Source organism: Mustelus asterias, chromosome 23, assembly GCF_964213995.1.
Source record: "Mustelus asterias chromosome 23, sMusAst1.hap1.1, whole genome shotgun sequence".
Lineage (NCBI taxonomy): Eukaryota > Metazoa > Chordata > Chondrichthyes > Carcharhiniformes > Triakidae > Mustelus > Mustelus asterias.
Window position 1 is genome coordinate 17,049,508 of NC_135823.1, and position 18,507 is coordinate 17,068,014.

The 18,507-nt window shown below is 44.3% G+C and overlaps 1 protein-coding gene across 1 annotated transcript in view; it reads left to right on the forward strand.

The window, feature by feature from the left end:
- Positions 1–10,446, forward strand: part of LOC144510541 (uncharacterized) — a 109,342-nt gene extending 98,896 nt beyond the window's left edge. Inside the window, exons 29-32 of the mRNA XM_078240052.1 lie at positions 68–191; positions 2,871–3,006; positions 5,438–5,617; positions 7,905–10,446. Coding sequence (XP_078096178.1) covers positions 68–191; positions 2,871–3,006; positions 5,438–5,617; positions 7,905–8,075 — 611 coding nt within the window. The 3' untranslated portion in view covers positions 8,076–10,446. The remainder of the gene's footprint in view (positions 1–67; positions 192–2,870; positions 3,007–5,437; positions 5,618–7,904) is intronic.
- The last annotated feature ends 8,061 nt before the right edge of the window (positions 10,447–18,507 follow it).

Sequence of the window (18,507 nt, forward strand, 5' to 3'; positions counted from 1 at the left end):
ATTTCACAACCCGCATGTGAAGAGAACGTTTGTCACATGAATATCCATGACTGTCTTTCTTTGCCAGGAATCACCGATGTGAAGTTTGGTTTCATTGCCTTTGCCGATGATGGGATTCATGAGCAGCACCTCCTTGTTGTCAAGAGGGATAACTCGACGTCACCATCGTGGCACTTGGAAAAGGAGCTGGGGTAAGGTTGTTCAGATGAGCCGCGCTCAGATTGGTACTGAAACCTTTTCAAGGGTTTCTCTATTGTGAAATAGAACATGCTCGTAGTATAAAAATATCCCATTTTCCCGGGCAAAAATTATCCATTGGGAATGTTCTTATGGCAGCGCTTGGTTGTCAGATGGTGCTATTTAATTGGTGCTAGGTATTTTAACGATACATAAGATACATAAAATGCATAATATATAATAAGATACATAAAAGGTAGGGGAGTCTAAAACTAGAGGGCATAGGTTTAAGGTGAGAGGGGAGAGATATAAAAGTGTCCAGAGGGGCAACCTTTTCACACAGAGGGTGGTGAGTGTCTGGAACAAGCTGCCAGAGGTAGTAGTAGAGGTGGGTACAATTTTGTCTTTTAAAAAGCATTTGGACAGTTACATGGGTAAGATGTATATAGAGGGAAATGGCCCAAATGTGGGCAATTGGGACTAGCTTAGTGGTTTAAAAAGAAAAGGGTGGCATGGACAAGTTGGGCCGAAGGGCTTGTTTCCATGCTGTAAACCTCCATCACTCTATGACACTATATAGAAAATCACTTCAAAATCTTTATTTTAAAGTGTACAACTATCAAAGTGCTCAGGAGGATTTCTTAAAGCTATTCTCCATTTATAGTTAGTGGGCTAATGCAGTGAGATTAATTGCAGTCCTTACAAGCCCTGTTGTGGCCTTACACTGGATAAAGTCAATTCGATGTTTCTTGCCCATTGAATGGATAGACCACTTCACCCTGAAACTCTCCAACCTCCTGCTAGAAACCTTGTGAAGCCACAAGAGAAATGGCCTCACTGGCTGAAAATAGCCTCCAATATCATTTGAGGGGCAGTGTAAGACCAGAAGATATAGGAACGGGAGGAGGCCATTCAGCCCTTCGAGCCTGTTCCACCATTTAATAAGATCATGGCTGTTCTAACACTCGCTAAGTCCACTTTCCTATCTCCTCTCCATAACCCGTAATTCCCCGACTGATTAAAAACCTATCGATCTCAACCTTGAAAATGTTCAAGGATTCGGCCTCCACAGCTTCTGGGTAAAGAATTCCAAAGATTCACCACTCTTTGAGAGAAGAAATTCTTCCTCAAATCTGTCTAAAATGAGCACTCCCTTATTCTGAAACTGTGCCCTCTGGTCCTATACTGTCCCATGAGTGGAAACATCCTCCCAATATTTATCCTGTCTCACCCCCTAAGAATCTTATATGTTTCAATCCTATGACCTCTCGTTCTTCTGAACTTCAGGGAGTACAGACCCAACTTGTTTAATCTTTCCTTACATGCCAGTCCCTCCATACCCAGGATCATCCTAGTAAACCTCCTCTGTCCTGATTCCAATGATGTATCCTTCCTTAAATAAGGGAGAAAAACTGTATGCAGTATTCTAAATGTGGCCTCACTAGTACCTTAGCTGCAGAAACACCTCTTTACTTTTATACTCCAGCTCCCTTGACATAAAGGCAGTATTCCATTTGCCTTCCCTACTACCTTCTGCACCTGTATGCTGGGTTTCATGGACAAGGACCCCCGAGTCATTTTGTACTCCAGCTTTCTGCAGTCTCTCTCCATTTAAATAATAATCCACTTTCTCATACTTTTTTCCAAAATGAACAATCTCACATTTTCCCACACTTAATTCCATTTGCCAATTTTCTATCTACTCACTTAACCTCTCAATATCTTCCTGTAAACTAATTATCCTCCTTACAACCTGCCTCCCTCCCACCTTTGTATCATCCACAAATTAGCCAGAGTATATTCTGTTCCTTCCTCCAAATCATTAATATATTATGAAGAGCTGTAGTCCCAGCACTGATCCCTGTGACACTCCACTGGTTACTGCCCTCCACCCTGAGAAAGACCCCTTTTTGGAGACTCGCTGCTTTCTACCAATGAACGACCAGTGCCAGCCCTTTGTCTTTTCCCAAACCTGGAGACTCCACTGTAGCAGCCCAGCCTCTCATTGAGTGCTCAGCCTCTTGCCCACAAAATGGTTCAGCCCCTTCTCCTTTATTAACCGCACAGTGGTGAGCACTACTGCCTCACAGCGCCAGGGACCTAGGTTCAGTTCCAGCCTTGGGTGACTGTGTTGAGTTTGCACATTCTCCCCGTGTCTACATAGGTTTTCTCCGGGTGCTCCGGTTTCCTCCCACAATCCAAAGATGTGCCGGTTAGATGGATTGGCCATGCTAAATTGCCCCTTGGTGTGCAAAGATGTGTAGGTTAGGAGGATTAGCCATGCTAAATTGCTCCTTAGTGTCCAAAGATGTGTAGGTTAGGGGGATTAGCCACACTAATTTGTCCCTTGGTGTCCAAAGATGAGTAAGTTAGGGGGATTAGCCATGCTAAGTTGCTCCTTAGTGTCCAAAGATGTGTAGGTTAGGTGGATTGGCCATGTTATATTGCCCCTTTGTGTCCAATGATGTGTAGGTTAGGGGATTAGCCTTGGTAAATGAGCGGGGTTACAGGAATAGAGCGGAGAGGAAGACCTGAAGGATTGCAACCTGAATTCCACCCAAACGAAGATGGGAAGTTCTACCCAATTGATGTGATTAGACTCAGCACTTACCAGGGATTGAATAGAAGAGTTCAGAAAAAGGATGTTAAATGATTTGACAGTGAATGCCTCACACCTGTTTTATCTGCACCAGTAACCTGACGTTCAGCCGCAATATCTCTCGCAATGTGCCAGCTGCTGTGAACTTGGTAACGCAGTGGCCTTTCCGTATTGAAGCGACCAAGAGTGCCATTCTGCTGACTTGTTCCAGATGTCAGCGGAATTATAAGGTAACTTCATATTAATTAACTGAGACTTGTTATGCCTGTCTGAGTAAATATTCATTGCCAGTATCAATCACAGAGAGAAAGCAGTGTCTATATTTCATTGCATTGGTTATTTCCTCTTGTCACCTTTCTGGAGTTGTAAGAATTGGAAATCTCTGCACAAATGTACATGAGGCTTTCTGGTTGATTTTATTTCTTTGTTCATAGGGATGTGAGTCCCCAGCTAGAGCAGCATTTATTCCCAATCATAATTGCCCTTGAGAAGGTGGTGGTGAGCTGCCTTCTTGAACCTCTGCAGTCCATGTGGTGTAGGTACACTCACCGTGCTGTTAGGGAGTTCAGGATTTAGACCCAGTGACAGTGAAGGAACGGTGATATATTTTCAAGTCAGGATGGCGAGTGGCTTGGAGGGGAACTTGCAGGTGGTGGTGTTCCCATATATATATGCTGCCCTTTTTACTTGTCCTGTTAGGTGATAGAGAACAAAAGAACAAAGGACAGTACAGCACAGGAATAGGCCCTTCGGCCCTCTAAGCCTGCGCCAATCATGATGCAGTATGAACTTACAGAGTCCGTAACCTTCCATTCCCATTCTATTCATGTATTCGACTAGATGCACCTTAAATGCCGCTATCGTACCTGCTCCCACCACCTCTCCGGGCAGCGCGTTCCAGACATTCACCACCCTCTGTGTAAAAACAACTTGCCTCGCACATCTCCTCTAAACTTTTCCCCACGCACCTTAAACCTATGTCCCCTAGTACTTGACTTTTCTACCCTAGGAAAGAACATCTGACTATTCACTCTGTCCATGCCACTCATAATCTTGTAAACCTCTATCAGGTCGCCCCTCAACCTCCGTCATTCCAGTGAGAATAAACCGAGTTTCTCCAACCACTCCTCAAAGCTAATGCCCTCCATACCAGGCAACATCCTGGTAAACCTCTTCTGTACCCTTTCCAAAGCATCCACATCCTTCTGGTAGTGTGGCAACCAGGGCGGCACGGTAGCACAGTGGTTAGCACTGCTGCTTCACAGCTCCAGGGTCCCAGGTTCGATTCCCGGCTCGGGTCACTGTCTGTGTGGAGTTTGCACATTCTCCTCGTGTCTGCGTGGGTTTCCTCCGGGTGCTCCGGTTTCCTCCCACAGTCCAAAGATGTGCGGGTTAGGTTGATTGGCCAGGTTAAAAAATTGCCCCTTAGAGTCCTGGGATGTGTAGGTTAGAGGGATTAGCGGGTAAAATATGTGGGGGTAGGGCCTGGGTGGGATTGTGGTCGGTGCAGACTCGATGGGCCGAATGGCCTCCTTCTGCACTGTAGGGTTTCTATGATTTCTATGAATGATACACAATATTCCAAATTAGGCCTTACTAATGTTCTGTACAGCTGCAGCATGTCATGGCTTTGGAAAGTGCCAGGGTAACTAGACTGGCAGAATGAATTTAATCCAGTCGGCCTGGATTCAGCAGGCCAGCCTTCCCTCTGCCCAATGATTCAGGTTACCAACTGTGATTAAATATATTCCTGGAGGTTTCATCACATGACTTACCCCAACACTCCAGCCATTAGTCGGCCAATACATCCATCATCGTGACGCACTGTCTTCCTACTCCAACTGGAAGCAAAAAGACTCATTACCCAATAGGACGATGCTCGACTGTCAGCCAGACAGCCTTGTTCCCCCATGTCAATATTTCTATATCTGGTAAAGAGAAATGTCTAAAGAAAATGACGGAATAAACTATTGTTGGCAACCCTAACAACAATGACCTGGCTGCTGATTCTATTGTATATTTATTTCAGTGAATCAGCACACTAAACAATTCAGGGGAAAGTGTCTTTTCCCCATACAGTGTAGGCTTCTGACCCCCATTTGACCCTGACCTTGTTGGGGGGGGGTGGGGTCCCAACACCCATCGGAAAATCGTGTCCTTGGGCCTCAGCGTATCAGTAGCAGCAACACATTTATGTCACATCATTGCCAATGGGCGGCATGGTAGCACAGTGGTTAGCACTGCTGCCACTCAGCGCTTGGGACCCGGGTTCGATTCCCAGCTTGGGTCACTGCCTGTGCGGAGTCTGCATGTTCTCCCTGTGCCTGCGTGGGTTTCCTCCGGGTGCTCCGGTTTCCTCCCACAGTCTGAAAGATGTGTGGGTTAGGTGCATCGGCCATGCTAAATTCTCCCTCAGTGTACCCGAACAAGGGAGTCTGGCGACTAGGGGATTTTCACAGTAACTTCTTTGCGGTGTTAATGTAAGCCTACTTGTGACACTAATAAATAAACTTAAATTGAATATGGACTTGGCGTGAGGAGCGATGGCTGTGATCTAAAGGGAGCATGAATTTGTCTTGTTCTGACTCATCCCAGATGCTGCTTTGGAGTAGTTTGTCAGAGCTGTCCCGACCCCACAAATAATTTCTGTTGTTTTGTCAGTCGTCCGAAGCCACTTTGCAGAACTTGCTGACGTCCTCGGGGATTGTATTGCACGTCCTGAAGGACATGAAGTTTCAGCTGAAGAATGGAGAGAGTGACGCCAGCGTTATGGGCTTGGATGATAGCAATCTCTTCAGAGTCAGCGATGCTGGGAGCTGGCCATTACGCCATCACATTGCGGTAAGTTTACACTGCTTCAAAGGGAAGATTCTCTTTAAGGGAGAAGATTTTAAATGTACAGAATTCTTCATCTGATTCAATCTCTGAAAACAAATTGTTCCCATTACCCAGGACAAGAAATCATTTTTTTTTTATCTTCAGCTGCTTTCTCTCCAGACAGCAATTCCATCAAGCCTGTTAATGTCAAGATAACAAACTCGCTGACGCACACAGCAATCAGTACTCATCGCAGAATAAATAATTTAATTCTCTTTCCTTATTGCCAAATCCACAGGTCTAAAAATCAACTAAAAAGTCATTAGAGCTACACACAAATTGTCACATTTATTAGTGCGCTGGTGTGCTTTCTCTCTTAACTGTGCCCTAGTAAAGCTTGGGCAAATATGTTGAAATGTAGCTATAATGTATTGAGATAGAAATTTTACCTGTGACAGAAAGAAAACATACAAAAAATCCATTTGTCAAATTGTTTCTGTTGATTTATGGAACTGCCGTATTGCACAAGTTTTGATTTATTCTGACGAAGGGTCATCCAGACTCAAAACGTCAGCTCTATTCTCGCCGCACAGATGCTGCCAGACCTGCTGAGATTTTCCAGCATTTTCTGTTTTTGTTTCAGATTCTGCATTTGCAGTATTCTGCATTTATTATATTGTTGTGTTGATTTATTCATTCATGGGATATGAAAGTTGCTGGCAAGGCCAACACTTGTTGCCCATCCCTAATTGCCCTTGAGCTGAGTGGCTTGCTCAGCCATTTCAGAGGGCAGTTAAGAGTCAACCTCATTGCTGTGGCTCTGGAGTCATATGTAGGCCAGACCGGGTAAGGACGGCGGATTTCCTTCCCTAAAGAAGGTTAATGAACCGGGGTAGGTTTTTCCGACAATCGATGACCATTTCATAAGTAAAATCAAAATATTCCGGATGCTGGAAATCTGAAATAAAACCAGAAAATGCTGGAAAAACTCAGCAGCTCTGGCAGTATCTGTAGAGAGACAAACAGAGTTAATGTTTCGAGTCTATAAGACTGTTCTTCAACTCTGAAGAGAGGGAGAAATATGATTGATTTTATACTGTTTAAGAGGGGGTGGAACAAAATAGAAAGTCATGGATAGGTGGGAACAAGGAGAGATTTGACAAAGATGTCATGGACACAAGACAAAGGGAGTATTGATGATAGTGTTAATTAATGATGGTGTTAAAGACTAAAGAAGGTTGAATAGTGGCCTAAAGGTCAGATTGTAGAATGTCTTAAAGCAGAAAATAGGTCAGTGCTCTCTGAAATTAATCAAAACCTGATCATCTCATGGTTACCATTACTGAGGCTAGCTTTCAATTTCAAGTCACATGGAAATGTTAAAATAGTGTTATGATCTAGAACTGCACGGTGTAATTTTATCAGTGTCAAAGCCGAAAATCCATTTGTATTTCTACCTCCGCTGTTGTTAAATCATCATTTCCCCTTTTTTACAGAAGCTGATTTCTATCTTGATTTCATGTCTCTCTCATTCCTTGGGCTCACTCAATCTGAACTTGCCAAGTTTATTTTATTCATCCAAGGGGTGTGGGTGTCGCTGGCGAGGCCATCATTTATTGCCCATCCCTAACTGCCCTTCAGAAAGACTCTCTGTAAAATTAACAAGTAACAATTTATTTATCTGACTAACAGTGAACAGGTTAACTAAACTATTAACAAACCCAATCAACCACGATTCTAATGGAATGCTGCTTAAATACAATTCCCGCTCATTAACAAAAGAAATAGAATTTTAGTCACTCTCTAAATTAGAACCAGGTTTGGCGTCTTCCGGAATATTCTGCCTTCTTTCTTCTTTGCTATCTAGCCGAGGCTTTGAGCTAAAAGCTATGAGCTGTGGTAGAGGGCACTTGCTGTCTCTGCTTTTGTCCCACTGCCTGTTCTCTTATACCTGTGATGACATATCCACATCCTTTACAGGTTACCAAAACATCAATTTCAAATCAAATATGTTGCTGGCATCCAAGTGCCTAATTTAAAATGATAGGCCAAATTCAAAAAAATAATCAAAAGCCTAATGCCAAAGCAACCTTGCTGTTTCTTATCTGCCTTTGATACAAATGTTTCAGTCTGTGTACTGGCACCGTAGGCATCTGCGTTTTTTTTTTAACTTTCTAAACACGGAAAAAACACCACCTTTTTAAAGGGAGCATGCAATTTTACAAACACCAATCTCGCCACACATTCCGACGTGTGATCGCGGCCAAATGATCCCATTCAGACATCACCCAACTGCCTTTTTGTTTTTCAGTTGCCAGCTGAAGATATGTGTCTGTCCGCAGCAATCAGATCAGGAGGAGCAATATTCGATTCTTCAAAGTTCATCAATCAAAGTGAAAATTTCCTCCAATTATTCAGTCTCCGTGTTACCAGGAAGCACCCGGTTGGCAAGTGCGAGAGTTGCGAGCCCGCCACAGGTTGAAATCGCTTCACATTTGGAAGTTGACTGTCCACTGCAAAAAAAAAAAGAATGTCAGATTATTCTAATGGCAGGTGCACAATATAAGGAATGTATCCTACAATCGGTGACCACCCATGGAATTAAAAATCATATTTTCACATTCAGTCCACACCGTGCTGTACATATTTACTCTAAATTCCTAGTCCAAATTAAAATTTATTGAATTAGAATAAAGAATGTATCCTCAGGCTGGCATGGACAAGATGGGTCGAATGGCCTCCTGCGCTGTAACTTTTCTAAGGTTCAATGTGTATTTCACTCTGACTTGCTGGTACTGTCAGTCGAATGCTGGATTTATATTTCTAACACATTAAAAAGACAGGAGGTTTTTAAAACTCCCTAAATCATTGCTGTTCTCTCCACAATATTTCCTTGAAAGTTCAGCCGAAGCAATTAATGATAATGATGAGAGGGAGCTGAACATAACTGATAAAATATGCTTCAGAAGCTCAGTCTCAGAAACTGCTGCTTTGCCATTTCAGCTGCAAGGTGACTCATGCTGGCTAGTTTGTCTGTGTTGTGTAGATAGCCACGTCTGGGTGTCTGACATCTGTGCAACTTAATATCAGCCAAACCATAACTGTCTGATTTCTTCATTTTCAAATTCTGACTAATGTAAGCTTTCTCCACATGAAACAGGACAGCCAAAATAAGATCCAAGGTGGGGGGGGGGGGAGTTTTCCCATTCTGCCCACCATGGGAATTTGCTTTGCATTTGTCCAGTGCAGAAGGACGCCATTCGGCCCATCGAGTCTGCAACGACAACAATCCCACCCCAGGCTCTATCCCCACAACCCCACACATTTGCCCTGCTAATCTCGCTAACCTACACATCCCGGGACATTATGGGCAATTTAGCATGACCAATCAACCTAACCCACACACACACACATCTTTGGAGTGTGGGAGGAAACCGGAGCACCCGGAGGAAACCCCACGCAGACACAGGGAGAAGGTGCAAACTCCACATAGGCAGTGACCCAAGCGGGGCATCGAACTCAGGTCCCTGGAGCTGTGAGGCAAATTGTAGCGGGCGGGGGAGGAGGGGGAGGGGTGGAGCAGACCATGTGAAGGTCCGTTGATCTTGGGCGGGATTTTCCAGTTTTTGGGGACAAGCGCAGCTGGAAAATCCCACCATAAGTGTTTGGATTCTGCTGATAAAGAGCAGTAGAGTTCCTGCTTTGTAGTGGGTGATCAGACACGTATGATGAGTCATCCTGCAGTAAACAAGAAGAATTGAGACTGGAACTAATTTGAGTACAAATCCTGAAATCACGTTGAGATCCGAAACCCATACCAACATTTTTGTATAAACTGTACGATCCAGATTTATTATTGTTTGTACAAGAGGTCAGGATGGTTGCTTGTTGGACCTGTAGAGTTGGCCAAAAGTCTAGAGTCGATGAGGATTGCCTAACGCGATGAGAAAGTTCAGTAGCTGTTCTAATCGAAGAACGGTTCAAGTGGCCCAAACGGTCAGTAGCAGAGGGAAGTTGCTAGTTAATATGGGGATGAAAATCACAGTCACTACTTCTTCAACAAACCTGAGCAGAAATTTCAGGCATCTTCATTAGTCTCGGTAGATGACACCAATTATGAAAATAATACTCAGGACATTAAGAAAGGCATCAGTTGGTTGAGTAGCAATAATAATTTAGTACAGAATTGTAAATATCTCAATGTAGCATAAAATTGGTGCCTTTTTATTTGTCAGTTTACTAAATTCCTTTCCCCGGAAACATTTTGTACTAGTGGAATAAACTCTGATTTTTGTGAAATATAGTTTTATCAGTCTCAATGTGGTGTACTATAAGTGAGTCAATCCGAGAAAGACTATTTTCCCCCTTGGACACTAAGGCCAGAATTTTACCGGCACGCCCGCCTGAGGCTCTTAAGATCGTGGCCAGCGGAGAATGCCGTTCTGCGAGCCTCGCCTGCCCCAAAATCGGACTGGGTGTGCCGGTAAAATCAGGGCCTAAACGTCCTGAAATAATGCTCTCAGATTCATGTTTGCTTGAGAAATGTATAAACATCACCAGCAAATTACATTTCTTAATTGAATTACACATTTTTGGAATCCAGAGATAGCAATGTTTTAGTTACATCATGTGGTTCTCGGTTCTTCTGTTTTGTTTCATGCTACCAGTGACATTATTTTATTAGAACTCTGTAATATATTCCAGTCGTTAGAATTCTGTGATTGGAAAGTACTGAGTCTTGCACATGTGTTCAATGTTTTGGTTCTTTTTTACCTCGTTGATGCAATGCACTTTTACATTTGGCCGTGTTTATGGAATAATTGTTTTTTTTTAATAAAATGAGGTTAGTCGTCACTGTGTCTGTTAAATCTCTGAATACTCGGCGATCTCCTCAAAAACTACTCCACAGCCAGGCATCAGGGAACACAATTCTTCATTCAGTCTGCTCGCTCCACACTTCAAATGTTGACTGCCCACTCAGGGCGGATCCCAACAGCTCACCCCACACTCCAGGTCACCTGACCCATTTCCTTAAAGGGCTATGCCTCAACACGCATAACAGTGCGCATTTTAGTCTTACTTTATCAACAAGCCAAGTGCTTTCAAGTTATGAACAAGGGTATCAAAGTAGGCAAGACTAGGATCTGCGGGCACAGCCTCAGAGTAAAGGGAATGCCCTTTAGACCTGAGATGAGGAGGAATTTCTTCAGCCAGAGGGACTCATTGCCACAGAAGGCTGTGGAGGCCAGGTCATTGAGTGTGTTTAAGACAGAGATGGATAAGTTCTTGATTGGTAAGGCAATCGAAGGTTACAGGGAAAAGGCAGGAGAATGGGGTTGAGAAACTTATCAGCCATGATTGAATGGCGGAGCAGACTCGATGGGCCGAATGGCCCAATGCTGCTCCTTTAGCTTATGATCTTCTCAAAACATGCTGCAATCTCTGGATTTTTATGTGGTGCATAACACGTTAACTTTCAGGTTCAAATTGGATTTGTGTAACCGATGCCATCAGTGCTTTTGATATGTTTGACTTTTTTTGTCAAAAAATGAACCTGATTCAAAATAGTATGGAAATTTCCATAACTGCTTGAAGTCATAAGAACATAAAAGCTAGGAGCAGGAGTAGGCAATTCAGCCCCTCAAGCCTGCTCTGCCATTTAATACAATCGAGGCTGATCTCATCTTGGCCTCAACTCTACTTTCCTACCCGTTCACAATAACCCTCCAACCCATTACTAATTAAAAATCCGTCTATATCGGTCAACATCAGTCTAGTACAGTGATGGCCAACCTAGGCTAGTGAGTGGGCCCCATGAGTGACCCTCCTTCATCTCGGAGGGCCGCAAGATTGAATTCAGGCTTGTTCACTCACCATAACACCATGAATAAGATTAAAAACATTTAAAACACACCGAATATTTCATAACAAGTCATAGAAAATACTTAATCATTTGTACATTAAAAGAACTATCAACCTCAAATGGTAAGAAACATTAACACTTTGGACACAGAGGGAGCACACGGCTCTCTCAATGTTGTGAGCAATCAGCACACGCATCACTTGCCCTTGCTTCACGTGCAAATCACTTCAGTTATACTGGCAGGAATGGGGAGGCACAGTGGTTAGCACTGCTGCCTAGTGATGACCCAGGGACCTGGGTTCAATTCCTGCCTCAGGTCACTGACACGTTCTCCCCGTGTCTGCGTGGGTTTCCTCGGGGCTCTCCAGTTCCCTCCCACACTCCAAAGATGTGCGGGTTACGTTGATCGGCCATGCTAAATTGACCCTAGTGCCTGGGGGATTAGCAGGGTAAATATGTGGGGTTATGGGGATAGGGTCTGGGTGGGATTGTGGTCGGTGCAGACCCAATGGACCGAATGGTCTCCTTCTGCATTGTAGGGATTTTATGAATTTTTTAAAAAACTAGGTGAATGAAAATCAGCGGAATGTGGCAACCCTGTGCGTGGGCAATTGTTAACAAAATGCCTCGTGCGCCGCACTCAGAATCCAGACGGGCAGCATGTGGCTCCCAGGTTGCAGTTGCCCACCACTGGTCTAGTAGAAACCAATCTTTCAAGGTGACCCATTGCTTTGCTGTATTTATGAGAACTGCAACCAGGCTCATTTTAATTCATTTAAAAGCATTTGGATAATGACAAGAATAATAAGTAAATGATCTGTTGATATTCATTCACTTAAGCAAATTGTTCACTTAGCAATTTATTTTTCTTTATTCTTCCATGAAATGTGAGTGTCACTGGCAAGGCCAGCATTTGTTGCCCATCCTTAATTTCCGGGTCATTGCAGAAGGCAATATAGAGTCGACCCCATTGCTGTGGGTCTGGAGTCACAGATAGGCCATACCAGGTAAGAACGGCAGGACATTAGATGGGTTTTTACAACAAGCCATCATGGTTTCATGATCACCATTACCATTCAATTCCAGGTTTTATTAACTGAATGTAAATTCCACCAGCTGCCGTGGTGGGATTTGAACCCGTGTCCCCTGAGCCTCTGGTTGACTAATCTAGTGGCATTGTCACGATATCACCGCCTTCCCCGTAATATTCACCAAACTGGGCTTCACTGTGTAAACATTGAGGCTGGTTTTAACTTCCTGTTCACGGTGGAAAACAGGTGATAGTGGATTGGCCAGCTGCCTATTTAACATCCCACCTGATTGGTCTGTCTATGGAGCTCTGCCTCCACCAATAATGAAGCTGTACTGCCTCTTTAAGTGGCAAATATCTAGGCACGCACTGGACAGCTATTTACAGGCTCAAGAAGTGGAACGATTTTTTAATTCATTTTCGGGGGAGGGGGGGTGGCATCGCTGGCACAATCAGACTCTACTGCCCATCCCTGATCACCTTTCTGAAGGTGGTGATGAGCAGCCTTGCTGTAGAGCTGCAGTCTGTATGGTGCAGGTACACACAGTGCTGTAATGTAGAGAGGTCCTGGATTGTCTAAAAGAATGGAATGATTGGACATAATGGTGTTACTATGCATCTGGTGCATTTGGCCTCCGAGATGTTGGAGTTCATGGGTTTGGGAGTTGCTGCCGTAAAAGTTAAGCTCTCCTGTCATCCATCCTGCAAATAGTACACACCCTGCAACTACGGCACACCTACAGCCCATCGCGTCTGCACCAGTCAAAAACAGCCACCCAACTATTCTACTCCCATTTTCCAGCACTTGGCTCATAGCCTTGGCATCGCAAGGGCACATCTAAATACTTCAGGCAGAGAGTTCCAGACTCCCACCCCCTCTGGGTGAAAACATTTTTCCTCAAATCCTCTCTAAACCACCTGTCCCTTACCTTAAATCTATGCCCCCTGGTCCCTTGATCCCTCCACCAAGAGGAAAAGTTTCTTCCTGCCTACTCTATCTATGCCCCCTATAATTTTATACATCTCAATCATGTTTCCCCCCTCAGTCTCCTCTGCTCCAAGGAAAACAACCCCAGTCTATCGAATCCCTCTTCATAACTATAACTCTCCAGCCCAGGCAACATCCTGGTAAATCTCCTCTACACCCTCCACCCTACATCCCTCCTAGAATGTGAATTTCAGAAGCACACACAATACTCTAGCTGTGGCCTAATCAACATTTTATACAATTCCAGCATATTCTCTCTGCTCTTAAACATGGCTAATAAAGGTGAGTATGCCATATGCCTTCTTAACCACTTTAACAACCTGTCCTGCTACCTTAAAGGACTGGTGTATATGCAAACCTCTGATTCTCAGTGCTTCCCGGGGTCCTGCCGTTCATCATGTATTCCCTTGCATTATTTATCCTGCCCAAGTGCATCACCTCACACTTATCCGGATTGAATTCCATTTGCCACTGATCAGCCCGTCTAACCAGCCCGTCTATATCCTCCTGTAATCCTCACTATTTACCGCCCCACCAATTTTCGTATTATCCCCGAACTTACTGAACAGCCCTCCTACATTCAAGTCTAACTCATTTATGTAAACCACAAACAGCAAGGGCCCCAACACTGATCCCTGCGAGACCCCAGTGGACACAGTCTGAAAAACACCCCTCGACCATCACCCTCTGCTTCCTGCCACTCAGCCAATTCTGGATCTAATTTGCCAAATTTCCTTGGATCTCATCGGCTCTTCACTATCGATCTCCCATGTGGATACTTCTCAAAAGCCTTGCTGAAGTTCAATAAGACTATATCAAATGCTACACACCTACTGCAGATGAGTTTTCTTCAAAAAATTCAATCAGGTTGGTCAGACATGACCTCCCCTTAACAAAACCATGCTGACTGTTCCTGATTAATCCCTGCAACTCCAAATATTTCTCAGAATTGCTTCCAACAGTTCCCCCACCACTGAGGTTAGGCTGATAGGCCTGTAGATTCCTGTTTTATCGGTTAGGTTTAGCTCAGTTGGTTGGGCGGCTGGTTTGTGATGCGGGTTCAATTCCTGTACTGGTTAAGGTTATTCATGAAGACCCTGCCTTCTCAACCTTGCCCCTTGCCTGAGTTGTGGTGATCCTCGGGTTAAATCACCACCAGTCAGCTCTCCTCCTCAAAGGGGGGAGAGAGAGCAGCCTGTGGTCATCTGGGACTATGGCGGCTTTACTTGTTACTGTAACTGGCTAACTGCTGCAAAGAGAGAGGATGTAGTTCTGTTGCATCCATACCTCCATCACTCAGAGAGACGAGTGAGATTATATAGAGGGCCCACAATTGTTTCAGTCCCCAGTCATTTCACAACTTTCGCCTGTGTAATACAGCCTGATCTGCTGCACAAAATAACCTTTTACAATAGCAGAATCCCAAGGTTTCTGTGGGTACAGACTGGAACAGAGACTTGGGGTGGAATTTTACTGGCACGTCCGCCCGAGTATTATATGATCCCGCCCGAGGCCAACGGAGAATGGCATTCTCCGAGCCTCGCCTGCCCCCGGAATCGGGATGGGTGTGCCGGTAAAATTCCAGCCTTGGTGTGTGAAACTTGAGAGGGGTTCCTACTGGTGCAGGTGGAAGGATCCAGCGATCAGCAGGGTTTCCTTCCCCGCCGTTTGATGGATTACAATTGGCATCGTTCACAATATTTCCAGTCGTTGCTGGAAGGGAACAGCCTGATTTAAAACAAGCCAGAGAAATCGACTCTCTGGTCAGAACATTATTTTAATGTGAATGTTTCTGATTAGACCAAGACGAGAGCAAAACAGCGCGGAGGCTGGAAATCCAAAATAAAAACGGGAAGTGCTGGAAATGCTCACCAGGTCTGGCAGCATCTGTGGAGAGAGGAAATAGAGGTAATGGGTGGCATCTTGTGCCATCCTCACTAGTGAGTTTGTTGACCCTGAGAGGGGCAGGCACTACCTGCCCATCCATCGCCCCACTTAGGTTTGTGGTGGGAAGGCCCTTGGACAGAGTTCCTCCCTCGCCATCAATTCATTTCATAGAATCATAGATTGATTTGATTCATTATTGTCACATGTATTAGTTTACAGCCCTCTCCCCGCCACCTGAAGCCCCCATGAAATCCAACCCAACATTTCAAACCTGTAACATTAACTGTTTCTTCCTCCACAGATGCTGCCTGATCACTTCCGGCATTTTTTTGTGATTAAACTAAAACGTGGATAAGAGAGGAGAAATGGGGGTGTGGCCGGGAAGGAGTGGGGGATGAGTGGCTTCAGCAGATTAATATATTCTTTTCCTGCAGTAAGATGATCAGCCTTGGCTTAATGGCAGCACCCATGTCTTTAAGTCTGAAGGCCATATCTTGAGAAGATTTAGTACAGAATTCTTTCAGCATGATGCTGAGGAACACTGTTCTAACCGACGTGTTACCTTCCAGATAAGAAACCAAGGCCCTGTCTGCCCTCTCAGGTGGATTTAAAATAATCCCATGGTCTTATTCAATGGAGAGCAGGGGAAGACGCTTAGTTAATACTTATCCCTCAATCAACATCATTAAAACAGGTTTACCCAATTGAGGGATCTTGGTTCCCTACATTACAACAGTAAATATGCTTCACAAACACTTGATTGATTGCAAAGCACATTGTGCTGTCTTAAGGTCGTGGAATGCATCATATAAATATAGATCCATTCTTTCTCCACAGCCACTCGATTTTGATTTGATTTATTTATTACTGTCACATGAATACAGTGAAAAGTATTGTTTCTTGCGAGTTATACAGATAAAGCATACCATTCATAGAGAAGGAAAGGAGAGAGTGTAGAATGTACTGTTACAGTCATAGCTAGGGTGTAGAGAAAGATCAATTTAGTGAGAGGTAGGTCCCTTCAAAGTCTGATGGCAGCAGAGAAGAAGCTGTTCTTGAGTCATTTGGTGGCCTCAGACTTTTGTATCTTTTTCCCGACAGAAGAAGGTGGAAGAGGAAATGTCTGGGGTGCGTGCAGTCCTTAATTGTGCTGGCCGCTTTTCGAAAGCAGTGGGAAATGTAGACAGAGCCAATGAATGGGAGGCTGGTTTGCGTGATGGATTGGGTTTCATTCGCGACCCCTTTGTAGTTCCTTGCGGTCTTGGGCAGAGCAGGAGCCATACCAAGCTGTGATACAACCAGAAAGAATGTTTTCTATGGTGAAACTGCAAACGTTGGTGAGAGTCGTAGCTGACATGCCAAATTTCCTTAGTCTTCTGAGAAAGTAGAGGCATTGGTGGGCTTTCTTTACTATAGTGTTGGCATGGGGGGACCAGGACAGGTTGTTGGTGATCTGGACAACGTCTCACTGTACCTATCATTCCTTTGTTTTTTCCATGGAGCATGGGCATCACTGTCAAGGCCAGCCTCTATTGCCCATCCCTACTTGTCCTAGTATTAATTGGCTCACTAGGCTGCTACAGAAGGCTGTGGGTCTGGAGTCTCATGTCGGCCAAAACAGGTAAGGACCATAAATGTCCTTCCCTGAAGGGCATCAGGGTTCTTACAACAATCGATGGTAGTTTCATGGTCACCATGACTGAGTTGTTTTATATTCTAGATTTATGAATTGAATTCAAATCCCATCATCTGCCATAATGGAATTTGAACCCATGTCCCCCAGAGCATTAACCCAGGCTTCTGGTTTACTAGTGGTGAGGCGGTGGTGCAGTGGTATTGTTGCTGGACTAGTGACCCGGCTTCGAATCCCACCATGGTAGATGGTGAAATTTGAATTGAACAGAAATCTGGAATTAAAAGTCTAATGACGAAGCGGGGAGAATGTGCAAACTCCATGCAGACAGTGACCGAGGCTGGAATTGAACCCAGGTCCTTAGCGCTGTGAAGCAGCAATGCTAACCTCTGTGCCCACCCATGTTGTAAAAACCCAGCTGGTTCACTAATGTCATTTAGGGAAGGAAATCTGCGATCCTTACCTGGTCTGGCCCACATGTGGCTCCAGAGCCACAGCAATGTGGTTGACTATTAAATGCCCCCTGAAATGGTCCTGGAATGATGCTCAGTTCCACTCAGTTCAAGGGCAATTAGGGATGGACAATAAATGCTGGCCCAGCCAGCGACGCTCCTGAACAAATAAAAAAAGTCCAGCGACATTACCACCACGTCAGCAACTCCCCTGAATCAGAGGTCCAATATTTAAGAACTTTAAAGCAACAATTCACTTTCCCAGCAAGGTGTTTTATTATTTTTATACTCTAGCCTGACACTATGAGCCTTTAAATTCTTTCTTGAATGAAGAAAGTTCTCTCTGGAGCACTGTCCATGTTCAAAATACAATCTGATTTTCCATGAATAATTGTTGCCAGTGTGTTTTTCATTTACAATTCATTCCATATTTTTACATTGGACTTTAAGCATGTTTAGTTTCTAAACTATTCCATTTTCCATTCCACCCTTTCCTTTTTTTTCTTTTATCAATAGCACATGCATTTAACTTCCTGTTCCACATTGTTTTCCAGATAAAAGATCGCTACATTTTAGTGCTATTGTCTCCTTGCCCCTTATGGTGCTTTATCTCTCCTGTTTTAATTTTTTTTTTTGCCTGGCACAATTAAATTTCTATCATGGATAGTTTGATAAATTGGTTTGTTTCCATCTTAGCTGGATAATTGATTTTGAATCGCTGAGAAGTTCTAAGCAGTATCCATGGTAAAATGTAATCAGCATGGTGGCACAATGGTTAGTACTGCTACCTCACAGCTCCAAGGACCCGGATTCAGTTCCCGGCTTGGGTCTGTGTGGAGTCTGTACGTTCTCCCTGCGGCTGCATGTGTTTCCTCCCACAGTCCAAAGATGTGCGGGTTAGGTTGATTGGCCATGCTAAATTGACCCTAGCGTCAGGGGGATTAGCAGGGTAAGTAAATGTGTGGGGTTACGGGAATAGGGCCTGGGTGGGATTGTGGTCGGTACAGATTCAATGGTCTCCTTCTGTACTGTAGGGATTCTATGATTCTAGCTCCAATCCT